This window comes from Xiphophorus couchianus, chromosome 3 (assembly GCF_001444195.1).
Source record: "Xiphophorus couchianus chromosome 3, X_couchianus-1.0, whole genome shotgun sequence".
NCBI classification, from domain to species: domain Eukaryota; kingdom Metazoa; phylum Chordata; class Actinopteri; order Cyprinodontiformes; family Poeciliidae; genus Xiphophorus; species Xiphophorus couchianus.
The window spans coordinates 21,099,240-21,112,944 of record NC_040230.1 but is presented as its reverse complement, the minus strand read 5'-3'; the positions used below and the strand labels follow the sequence as shown (position 1 = coordinate 21,112,944).

The window sequence follows — 13,705 nt, the reverse complement described above, 5'->3', positions numbered from 1 at the left end:
GAAAATGCTTCTGATTGGCAAAAATAAAAAAAAAATAAAAACATAAAATTAATCCAGAATTTCAGTACAAAGGAAGGGAATCGGAAAAAGGAAAACAAAATGTTTTTGAAAATTGGTTTTGTAATGTAAGGCGTTTGAACACAGAGCAATTCTTTATTTCTAAAGGTGTATCAATCAACGTTTAGCATATAATACTAAAATATGGAAAAACAGCATTTATATAATGTTTTTAGTCTTCCTGGTTGAGTTTTCCTAAATTATTTAATATCAAAAAAGACTTTACCACATCATAAAAAGAGGAGAGTTGTTGTTGATGCAGTATGATAGCAGTGAACCAAAGATTGATTTGTTTAGCTCTCAATGATTGAACAAATCTGACCTTTCAGAACAGCCAATAGAAGGAGATGAACCTTTTTTGAGCAACCTTTTAATAAAAGACAAATTAAAAATTCCTCAATTATTTTTGTCTTATTTACATAGCCATTTGCCTTTATATTAATTTCATAATAAATTGTGTCACAAACTTCTCATGGCTTATAATCAGAAGCAGATTTGTGCAGACCCAATAACTTTATTTAAATGTTTTTGAGGAAAGCCAAACCACGTTCCTGTTTTTGATAAGACAAAAAACAAATAGACCAACAGTAAAGAGTCAGCCCTCTTTTTGGAAATTGCATTAATTTTATTTAAGACAAATGTGAGAGCTTTGTTGTGTTTCTACAACGATTTATAGATCTTTCAACAAAAATCTACTTTGTTCATTCTGTTTTCTCCACAGATATTAAATTAAATACAATAAAATAGTAATAAAAAAAGATTTGTAGTTTTGAGCACTCACAGAGGAGTGGGGAGGAAAGGGGAATGATCAGGAGGCTGATACTGGTCAACAACCAATGTTTTGGTGCATTTCTGAGGTTTTTATGTAGTAACTGGTTTAAACACACGCACACAAAAAACTGATTTGCCAAAACAATCACAATATGAATAGTGCTCCGTTAATACCTGATAGGTCTAGGTGTCATCCCAGTATTGCTGTTATCAGTACAGCAAAACAACTTATGTAGGACAGGCACAGCCACAAAACAAGCAAAACCATTCATTTGAAATCACAACACTTGTTTCCATGACTGCCTAGAGGGCTACAGAGTCAAAGCCTACGATCTCATGTGTATAGTTTGTCTGCATGTGTGTGTTTGTGTGTGTCCAGTGGGGGCATTGGCCCTAGACAAAGTGCTCTGCCAGCTTTCTGCCCAGTGGTCTTTTCAATGCTGATGGATGGGCCTTGTTCAGCACCATCTGGCTAAAGGATACCTCACATTAATCATCACATACACACACACCAGCACACTCTCCAATCCCTTGAACACACACACGATAGAGAAGAGCAAGTGTAATTCATATAAACACACAGGAGAAAACCAAACACACACATTAGCCTAGAGTTCAAAATGCAGAGGCAAAGAAAAACGAAACAAAGACAAAAACAAAAGAAAATCACAAAGGAAATTAAAAAGAGAGAATACTTTGTTCTTTTAATTGTACTTTTTTAGCTTCCACAACTTCCTCTTTAATTATGGCCTTGAAGATAGATGTTATTTAAAAACATATTTAAAATGTCAGAACCTTCTTCCTATCTTGGCCCAGTGTCTCAGTACCACACAAAGACAGACACACACACAAAAAAGTATTAAGGCAAGAATAGCATTCTTATATAAACCATAACCTTAGCCAGACACCCTAAGGAACTTAACATAAAATGAAGGACCTTATCAGACATCATTTATTTTTATCTAAAGGGCTTTTTGGGCTTAATAAGAGCTGATCTGCTCAGCATTTCCACAGAGTATGGACACGAGCAAGGACAGGCAGAGCTGTGGTTGATATGCTAAGGAAGCATGCTTGACATGAGATTTGTTATTAAATCATGGCTCAAGGGTTCAATTTGGAATATATATATATATATATATATATATATATATATATATATATACACACAAGAGATTTATTTGCATATTTTCACTATGTATGGAAGAAGAATATGGCTGAGGCTTTCGCATCGTAAAAGAATTAAAAAAAATATGACAAGTAAGATACTGTATATTCATGTATAACAGATCTAATGATCGGGAGTTTTCCAGATGTTTTGTAAGCATAAAGTGGAAGAGAATGCTTATGGATGTAATGAATGAAGTTCGAGATAATAGGTTTCAATTGCATGTGAAAGTGGTTTTGAAACTACTAAATTTTAATTTATCACAATGTCAGTGAAATCAATGTAATTTTTATGCTAGAGACTCAGGAAAATATTAAAATTTTCAATACAACTGAAACTTATTTTGAGAAGTTTCAAATAGAGACCTGATAAATACAAACAATCATTATATGAGATTTTTTATTGTCTTAATAGGAGAGAAACCATTTAGTTAAAAGAAAATCTAAATTTGTTTAGATCTCTCTAAATAGGTTTAGAGGTCTAAGTAGATTCTGATGATTATTCCTACTGAAAAACTTGAGAAAAGATGACAACTAGAAGGGCTGATACTCTTTATGTCAATGTTTCACTTTTACTATCGATTATATTAAAATATTGACTACTTTCAACATTTTAAAAAATGAAATGCAAAACTTCCAACTTTTAGACTTTTTGTAGATCAACCACTTATGTCAATGTTTTATGTAGGCATTTACTTCTTTTTGTAGAAGTATATTCAAAATGTTCACAAAGCATGTCAGTGAGGAAGACAAATTAAGAATGGAATGATGTTTGTGAGATGGAGCAGCTCGGCACAGCAGGTTCAATAAGGCAACATGCAACACTGTCCATTTCTCCATATATCTGATTAGTGAGCAAGCTCACAAATACCAAGTAGCTGATTTAGACACAAATGTGTTAATGAATTATAGACATTTTTCACTAACTAGGCTCAATTCTTAATTTTGGGTTCAGTTATTATGGATGCTTGTATGTGACTCCGTGTTCTATGCTGCTTGCTGAAGACGGTTTGTGTGCATCTTCTATTCTTTCTTTGTGTGGGAGGCAAGAATGAATGCTTGCAAAAGCAGAAACATGTTTTTTCTTGAATTCTTTTAATTAGTGTGGAACAAAATGCACCACAGGGTTCAAATTCAGAAAGGAAGCTGCGTAAAAGAAAAACAAAATTAAACTTAAGCTTTGCAACGGAACATAGACTCACTGCCAAAGTGGCATCCAATCATACATCTGTTTAAAACATTTATGCTTCCTGCAAGACATATTTTCCTTCTTCTGCTTTATTGCTTTATTCTCGGTTCATAAAATGTATCTTTTTGTATAACTGAACCTTGTTTTTAACCATAAATAAATAAACACACCTATGTTTTTATACGACATGCTTTTTCAGTGACAACCACTATGATGCTACATTAGGACATTCACTTAATGAATACAGCTCTGTAGAAACACTTCAGCCACAATAGTCTCAACATAAATGTGTAAAAATATGGAAGGTGATGCAGCTTACACAGAAACTCAAACACAGACAGATGCAGAAGTACATGGACAATGATTTAGATCAATCTCTGACTTCAGCCTTTCACAATGCAATCAGGCACAAACACTTATGCTGTCCTCATCCACTAAACTGTTGACAACAGATGGCCATCTTGAGGAGACAAACTCACCGCCACTATAAATGTAATCTAATGCTGGTGATGCTGACCTACGGCAGCTCTGCCTGGTTCTGATTAATGACCTCTGCTCTAGTGGAAGTGGTGCTAAACACTCAAGGATGTGCTCATCAAAAGAAAAACAGATGGTGATCAAAAAATAATTTGCTGAAAAACATTTCAAATTTAGGAAAACAGACTGAATGGTAAATGGACTGAATTTATACAACACTGTCCTGGCAGTAGCGAAGACTTACAGTGTTTTACACTAGAAATAAGTTAAATCTAATACCATGAAAATTCCCAAAAGAACTAGAAAAGTACTAAATCTTACCTTGTGGTCGTAGGGGTTGTAAGAGTGGAAGAGTTCAGAGAGTTTTTTAGTCCGTTGCTTTTTCTGCAGGAAGAAAAAATAACACATTAGTTTAAAAATTGTTTTTTAATATTATTTTAAATTAGATGTCCTTGATTGTTTTTAAATCACAGCTATAAAGCAAAGATTGACTTTATCAAACTCAATACTGGTACTGGATCCAATTGACATTGTTAGGTGGACACAGCTGGTCGGATCCTTATTCCTACCGGATTAATGATTTAAATCTAAAACTGAATCAGGAATCAAGAGCCGGAGTTTTCCGTCAATCAAGATGTTGTGAGTGCTACGGCTTGTTGCTGCAACACAGAATTAACAAACTATTGCAAAGACTGATTATTCACCAGAAACATGGCAGACGCCAATAAATTAGTCAGATCTGTTGACCTAGGTTAGCAGACTTAATGGAAACACTCCTCAAAGATACACTCAAAGATTTCTTCTTGGAAAAAAAGGAGAGATGTATTGTTTTCCTATATGGATGATTTTCTCTAAGGGGGCCACAAGAAAAACAAACTGATTGCTGGTAAAAGTTAAGTATTATTTATTTCCAGTTCCTTTATTCTTCTTTTTCCAAGAAAACAGTTAACAATTTTGTGTTTGCCAGAAATGTTTGGGTGGCAAACTTGCATGCTTAAAAATTAGATTGCAAATTAACATTAAGGTAATAAAGTTTGACATAAAAAAAGCACCAAATCTAATTTGGTGTTTATGCTCTCAATCTCATAGCCAATCACATGAAACCCCACCTTTCCTTGTGAATAATCACGTAAATCACACAATTATGATACTCTTGTCCCTGGACGAAGCTTTTCAAAGCCACAAAGTAAACAACAGAAGCTTTTTTCCACCATTTTCTTATCAAATGTGTTTTGCTTCCCACCTCCCAACCTTGCAACTCTCACTGCTTTGCTGCTAAAAAGAGCATGAAAACAGGCATGTAAGAATTGTTCTGAGGTCGATTATGTAGTTATCAATTATGTACGGAAATACAACCGAACATATGTGTACAAATTGAAGCCAATGACTATGTTCGTTCATATGAGCTTACACAGCACCAGGACAAAAACAACACTACATGTTTGAGTAAATGCGCTCTGGTTTATTGATCTATAGTACTGGTCTTAATAGATACTCGGGTAACTGGATCAGATTTGAACAAAGAAGTCCTGGACAGGAGCAAATGTATTGTACTGTAAGCGAAATGTACAGAAAAATGTATTACATTTTTATTTTGGAGTTGGATCAGACTCGGACACAAAATCTAAGGGCTCAGGCCGGGTCAGGACCTGATGTAAACTACATCAAAGTTGGCGTCTCTGTAAGGTGTAATATCATGGAAGATGTGACTCTCTGAAGCAGTCAGTTACACAACACTGCTTCAGTTACAGGGATTGATAATGAGGACGATATATGGACATATTTCTCCAGCTAAAGGGTGCATACACTTACTGTTATAAAATTCTAAAATCCTATATACTGGAAAGACAACCTTAGTCAATACTGCATGCCTTCATACACAGCCATCATTATAGCTTGACAGACATATGCAGCCTGAGGGTAGGTAAAGACAGCCAGATTCTTGCCATCTACAATGGAGAGGGAAAGAAGAAAACAACAGCTTTCAAATGGCACTGTATCTGTGGTCAAGTGAACAGAGATGGACAGAGACGTAAGGTTGACATGACGGTGAGATATTGTTCTTAAATTAGAAAGATGGAGAATGGCTATGAGGAAAAGTAAACAAAGAAGTTTTGAAAATAAAAAAGTTGGAATGAAGGTTGTCGTTAATCTATTAAGAACACAGTATTTTATAGGGGATAGACCTTTGAATTGTACACTTTTCTCCCTTTTCTGAGACTCTCCAACAATTCTCCCATTGCCTGTTGCTCTAACATGTATTCCTCCAATCGGTGCATTTCTTCACTCCTCTTGCTTCCCCTGCAGTGTATTTCTACTCATCTCTAACTCACATAAGGCTCCTCTGATCCACACAATCCTGTAATCATTGGCCTTGTCTTTCTATCATCTCTCTCAACCTCCCATTCTTGTTTTTGTGTGTTTCCCTCTTTCTTCTTCTGCCAGAAGGCCTTTCACAATCTCCAAATCCTTTTTTTAAACTCATTTTCTTTTTACTTTCCTCATGTTCCTCAGAGCTTTTCCCCCCTCCATCACTCCTTTTGTTTTTTCCAGAGGGCAAAAACTCACTAATCATTCAGTCTCCACTATCTTACACATCCTTCTCTTCACAAGTCTGACCATACACAATTTCTCTAGATCTCTCTCTTATTTATTTCTTTGCTGGGAGCACCTTGGATAAGAACAATCATTACTCCTCAACACCATTTTCTCTTCTTGTGCCATGCTTTCATCACTTTTATTGTAACTCTGTTTGCAGAGATACACAACTGTAGGAGAAACGTTATTACAGGCTAGGTTTTGTCAACACCTGATGATTACCATCACAATCTTTTCATTTGAATTGTATAGACATGCATACCAAATGTTTACACAGCCTTATATAATTATATTTTTGCACAATTACATTATTTACAGTGACAGGAGGACTCAGATTTTGTGTCATTTTCTAAACCAGTACATGTAATAATAAGGCATATACATAATTTATAATTTTTTTCAGAACAATAAATTATACTAGTGTAAAGTCTATTTAAGGACTTGTCAGTCTATCTCAGATAAAAGTTGAAAACCTTTGACCCCAATTATGTGAAAGTTTGGGAATAATTCCTTACATCCACATCAACCTAGAGCTGATCGATAAATGTCAGTTTAAAACAGACCTCATTAAAAAAAAAATAGCCTACCATAAGACTATTTTTAATCCCTCCTCAATGCTGAGGACAGTTTACTATGATAGATAGATAGATAGATAGCATTTATTGTCATTGAACAGAATTCAACGAAATTTCCATTGACATGACAACACTACAGTATGTAAAAATCGAAAAGGAACTAATAACCTCTAATGAAGCACGGAGGTCAATATCTTCCGATAATGACAATCACTAGAACCTAAGCCTAAAATCCACAAACGCCAAGCACTTCGTATTTTCCTTAAATTCCTTACATTTGTTTGTGCTACTGTGCATAGTTTGGCATAAGCAATATTATTACTATCTATAAATTACTGCAATGCATACCCATCTTACACTTAGTTCTAAAATGATTTTTTGTTTGTGCTGTTATATACATACTACAGTACCAAGGTCAGCTACAAAGACTGAACAGAAAAAAGTGAACAAGCAGACTAAGTTCAAACAAAGAACTTGAAGGAATAAAAAACAAAAACAAAATAAAACAATTTGCATAACTTTTAAACAAAGCCACTAACATTACAGGAGAGTTGTTAAACAAAGCTGAAATAATAATAATAATAATAAAATAAATGTAATTTCTGTATGCTTTTTTTAGCACTTCAGTTAACCCAATAATTAAGTTCTCCATTAAAAATCAGTACATATGTACTAAGAATGCTGGATTCTGCTCATAAAACCTCATGAGCAGCAGAAACCAGAAATGATCACATGAAATTAAAGATAAATTGTTTTTTTCTACTTTTAAAAATATAATTTTAAATAAAGAACCCAGACAAAAACTTCATCTTTAGCCTTAGACTTTATGTCTGGTCAGCTACATTTAACTCAGAGTTATCTGTTGTCTTGATACATGTCAGAAGGTTTTGGCACATTAACAAATCAAGCATGCAGTCATGCTTATGTCTGTGTCCAGGCATAGATAAATGATAAGCCAGAAGATAGCGCTACTAGTGGCTGGCCAGCTGTTTAACTTTGACAGCTGCTGCATCGGTGCCTCATGGGTAATGGAGTTCTTAACCAATTACAACCTGGGGAAATTAAAAACACTGTCCCACAAGAGAAGCTAATCAACTATCACATTTTTTTTCCTTGTTCCCTCCTGCAGCTGCTACTTCTCTACACATCACATTCAAATACACACATACACACTCAGCATCCATTCACTAAGTCCATTTATCAAGGCTAAGTTCCGGTCCCTATGGGATGATTATGAAGATCCAAGCTAATAGAACTCTCATTCCTTTATTCTCAACATGACCCTTTTTCTTCTTCCACCCCTGTGGTCTCCTATTTTCTCCATCTGTGTCTACTCTCCCATGCATCCAATGTTTTCTCATACATCATTTATTATAGCAGGTAAAAGGTTAGGGACAGAAAAACTACCAAACACCTGGACGTCATAGCAGGTGGACAGTTTTTCTTGCTACTTGATTGGTTAGGTTCCTGCATTTCCTTCTTTATGAATTTGTGTTTCTCTATCAGTAAATCACATTGCACATACTAAGATATTTGCTTTAGAATGAGGTGAGGAAGCACCTGCTCCTTCCGTCTTTTTTTACTTTTTGGTCACAATTAAATGTATTAACAAAGATAAGTAGAATTAAGTGTTTGCTGTGACTGGCAATGAGCATCATATCATCTTGGAGGCAGTTTGGAAAACTCTTGTGTTGCGGAACTGTTTTAATTCAATTGCATTGTATTGTTTTCAAACATGTTTAATGCTATTCTGCAAAATTTCAAGTGAGTTCAAGCCCAGATTTTGACTAGGGCAACCAGTTTTGCCTAAAAAAAAAAACACTCAACTTTCTTTGTTTTTAATCTTGTTTCTAAAATTAGATATTGCTTTGCAACCTCCAACTCCAGTCTGATAGAAGACAATGATCTTGCTTGTCAACAACAAATTACAAATGTGTAGTTTCTTTATAACAGGTCCTGATGAGATGCTTTTTAAAATTGTTTAATGTACATCATGTTGTCATACACCTTCTTTTAAAGTGATTTAATTCTTTAGGTGTGGAAAGAAGGTGTATTTTGTGACTCAGAATATAATTACATACTTTGAATACACTGCATAGTATGTGAACACTTTTTCAGAAGGCTGACATTTTCATGCACCTTTTTCATCTTCAAAGAAACTGAGTTTGGGGTTTTTATTAGCTGTAGGTTGTAATCATCAAAATCAACATAAATCAACTAAATGTTTTCCTCTCCATGTAATAAATCAGTAGATGACTCAATACAAGTTAATTTATTTTACTATGTCAAATTTACTTAGGTGATAATCTCTTTTTTATTTGATATACTGTAACTGTATTTTATTATGTTAAGGAAATAACAACCTTGTTTTTTTTTCTCCTAAATCCTTTGTAATTCGACGTGATGTTAAAATATCAGTTCTAAAACTGAAAGTGTTTGTGCAAAAAAAATTTTGAAAGGTGAAATGCAACCAAACCAGAAAATAAAATTGAAATAAATCTAATTCATTTCATCAGTGTAGCTTGAAAAACACCATACAGTGAAGCAATTACTAAATCCTCATGTGTGAGTTGCAAATAAAGTGCGATAAACACACAACATATTGGCCGCAAGTCACTTCTAAATGCCCCGCTAAGGACAAATTCCTGTATTTTTTGCTTTCCATCTCTCCTTATTCTCTCCATCCATCATAACTGTAGGGTTTATTTTTAGCCTTCCTTTTTCAGAGTTTCTGTCTTTCCCAGGCCACTCTGCCCAGTCCACATAGTTCTCCATCCATCCCTCCTGTGGTTATTCAACACAGTTGTGTTCCAGACAAACCATCTGGTGCACTTTATTAATGACTGACCCTACACGGTTTAGATGTCGCCTTGCTGCCACCGCTCGCTGAGTTATGGGTGTCCATGAATGGGAGGAAAAACAGGTGCATGCTGATTGATGAAGTTTGGTTTTGTGCACTTTAACCACTGTAGCAGGTGTCCTGCAAACAACACATTTTTCTATGACACTCTCACCTTTCCATGTTCCGAGTCTGGTGATAATAAACTCACAATTACAATCATCAAGCAGCCATTTGGTAGCTGTGTTCTGCAGCTAATGTGGAATCACTTTATCTCCAGGAGCGCATTAAATGAAATGGATAAAGAAACTTACTGCCTCAAGCTATTAAAAATAACATTTAAAAGTTCTGATTTGACAATACTTGCAGAAGCCATCATATGTCAATCTGACACTTGAAGAGCTGATTGAAGACATTTCAGAGAGAAGGGAGGAAGAGAGAAAGTAATAGATTGGGGAAGAAAGAAAGATAGAAATAAAAAAGATTATTTGAGAATTGACCCTTCTGAAAATTATGACAATGTGCTGTGGCCTTTGTTATGATAACAAAAAAAGATGCCAAAAAGGTAAAATTTCATCACAGTCTTTTTGGCTATTAATTGTCACTGCAGGTGGTGAGAGGAAAAAAAAGAACACACACTGCTTTCACACTCCTCAATGTTATTTAACCACTTAAAACTAAACTTCGCAATATTAATATTTTAATAGGTGGTCAGAACTTGAATATAAACACACGGACAGACAGACGGATGAACTGACAGAGCCTCTAAAAGCAGATGTCTCTGCATACACTGTTCTTTCTTCATATGTTTCTATACTTTTCATTTGGAAGAAACTTGTTCTGTCTAGAATACAAATTGCTCATAATCTGCAGTATGAACAGATGATGCTGAATTGTTTTTAGTCATTCATAATTGAAAGTCAAAATCCACATTTGCAGTGCATGATTACTTAGGCTTATTAGACTAAGCAAAACAAACTGCACCCCTATCAATGCTAAGCTAGTAAAAATAATGGAAAAACATTTTCTTTAATAGATCCTAAAAGTATGCAAATATATTCTGATATTAACTGCAACTCACTTTGTGCTTTCATAAGGTAAAAAATATGCAGCAAGCAGTTGCTATTATATCAAATAAACATGATTGCATGATCATAATGAGTTAGCAAAGTGTTTGTAAAAGCAGATGTTTGGGTACTATGCAGAGCTGGAGCATAAGGTCTGTGTTATAAATAGGAAAACAGCATCAACAATCTTAATAAATTCATTCATGCTGCCCTTCACTTTAAAAGGGTTCATTGGGCCTTTTTCTAAGCCATTCTGTGTTCATTATTGTGAAGGTTAGAAATATGTGTGGATGGACCGGAATGCTCAGCTTCAGGTCTGAACACATTACGCACAGAGAAATTGCAAAGGACCCAAGAGTAACATTACTGTCACTACAGGGTTAGGTCAGCATGTTAGATGTTAAAGTTCAGGGCAGCACAATTGGAAAAGATGGTCTCTGTGTTAAAAGGTGATACCTCTGTCAGCATGAAGACGGTTGGGGGTTTAGTACAAACTAAATTCATGATGTTGCAGTAAGGGTTTGTTTGCTTTGTTTTCAGAGTCATTTAAAACCCACAGTATAGTTTACCTGCCAAATTAAACTGAGTTTAAGATTTGTAAAGAATAGCTGAAATAAACAGCTTTTTGAGAGTTTAAATGGAAGTGAATTATAGCAGATCCAAGGTTCCTAGCATCCTCAATTTAGACTTTAAGCTTTGCAACACTTTAAGATTTAACAGCTATTCACAATGATCTTTAGTCTTCTGCTTTGATGAAAAGAGGTGCACCACAGTTCACATGACTGAAAATCTACACACAATATACAGATTATTTTGAACCAATGTGGTCATTTAACAATCATTTCCGTAATAATTTTTAGGTCTCCACTTACCACATGTGCTGGAACTTGCTCCGTCTTAGCAGCAGGTGTACCGGGTCTGGGGTAAAACTGGTTGATGAATAAACTAGGAAACTGATAGTGTTTCACAAGTTCTAAAGTGTCCTGGAAGTCTTCTTCAGTCTCACCGGGAAATCCACAGATTATATCTGTAGCAATTGTTACTCCAGGTACTCTATAAGAAAGACAAAAACACTTGTTTGTTGTTGGGTAACTAAGTTTAGCTTATTCTTTGTTGGAAAATTATATCAACTTAATAACCTTTCTAACCTGTGATGCAACTAGAAATGTGCCTTTGGGACTTAAGTAATGTGCATATATAAATTGCTTATTAACATTCAGTTAAAACTATGCACCTCTCAAATTACCATTCTGTAGAAATAATAATAAAACATTAACCATTGAGTACCATTAAATTACTCTGATGTTTACAGTTCAGAGATATTTTCTAACTACTTTCAAATGTGCTGTGAAATAAGAAAAACTAACTTCTTGAGGCACTTCAGCACTTACAGGATGCTAATGCTTTTCCCCATGGACTCATTCAGCCAATCAAAATCTGATTAGCAACCTCCTGTGCAAATCACTACCTATAGATTATTGGCACTGGCTCGCTCATTCGATTAATTGTGGCCAGTAGGACAGCTTTGCAGGGAAGGGATTGATTTCTTGCATGTATATTGTTTGTACTGGCAGCAGTCGGATGGCCTGTAAAATTGCTTCAAAGCAATGGCATCACTATCTGTCAGGAAGAAAAAATGTTTTTCTGGAGAACATACTTGACAATCAGAATAAAAAAAGGAACCTTTTTGGCCATGTCAACAGAGTTTGAATGATTCAGCTAAGAATGGCCTGAGATATAAATTACTACATATAAATACCAAATTAGCTAAATAAATACACATTTGACCAAATTGTTAGTTTTGAAGAACCAGACATTTGCTGACTCTTACATCCTTAAGTCATAGCTGAAAAGGTCTCCTAATTGAAACAATTGGAAATCATTCCCAATTCAAACAAACCAAGACATTGATTACACACTTTGTATCCAAGCTCCAAAGATAACACAATAGGAAGACCATAAAACACATTAAATGTTGTTGCTTACATGACAAGCATTCCACAACAGAAAGTCAGGATGCTGTTAGTTATCCAAAAAATGGCAAGTTATGTCTTATCTGCACCTTCATTTTATTATTGATCATTAACTTCTAAAGAACAAACCCAGAAATACTATAAATAGAGAAAATTAACCAGAAAAAAGTGTCCTTTCTTGTAAGAAATCGATGGACACCCTAACAGAGACATGGTATGAAAACACTAGTCTCTCCAAACTGCACCACAAACAGAAAGATGGATGAACAAAGACATCAAAACTGGAAAAAATTGGAAAAGACATTTTCTGAACCATCGACAACATGATGCATTTTTAATTGCATTAACTTCCTGCATCTGCAACTCTGTGATAACCTTTGACCTATTGATGAGTTTCAATTGGCTCATGGTCATTAATATTAACCAGTGGCTCCCAGGCAAAGACATCCTTGACCTTTTATATATGCCTAACTAACGGGTAAAAAAGTGAAACTGAACGGATATCATCAAAAGCAGAAAATATGTTTATGGTGTAAGGGGAATAAAAACATTGTTATTAAAGTTAGTTTTTACATGGTTATGTGGTTGTTTTAAACCTCCGAGTATTTGACTCAGAATTAATGGTTAGTCCCTTATCTTATTGGATGAACAAATGACTCTCTGGAGCCTTCAGGATTTGCGGTAATTAATTAACTGTGTTCAGGAGAATGAAAACAATGGGAAGTTTCACTACGTGTCATTGTGTTTCTGAATACCAGAGTCTTTTCAAAAGACTCATCAGCAAATAGTTAAAAATATCGGTTCTACTAACAACAACAGCCTTCTATGCCTCTCTATTAGCTCTAATGCACTCAGAACAGAACAAATATGTATGCACCTCTGGATTGACATAGATCTCCCAAAATTTGACTTTCCTTGCATATATATAATGAAGTTTAAAATCCTTTGTACATGAGGAGAGATAAGAGACAATCTAGTTATTCTGACAGCAACAT

General features: G+C 35.0%; 1 protein-coding gene across 2 annotated transcripts in view; it reads right to left on the bottom strand.

Annotated features, from left to right (window-relative positions):
* The window catches only part of cdkal1 (CDK5 regulatory subunit associated protein 1-like 1), a 190,543-nt gene that overhangs the window by 44,318 nt on the left and 132,520 nt on the right, over positions 1–13,705 (bottom strand). For both annotated transcript variants that reach the window (XM_028013056.1, XM_028013055.1), the window contains 2 exons: positions 11,610–11,790; positions 3,980–4,042 (listed from right to left, as the gene is read on the bottom strand). In XM_028013056.1, coding sequence (XP_027868857.1) covers positions 3,980–4,042; positions 11,610–11,790 — 244 coding nt within the window. The remainder of the gene's footprint in view (positions 1–3,979; positions 4,043–11,609; positions 11,791–13,705) is intronic.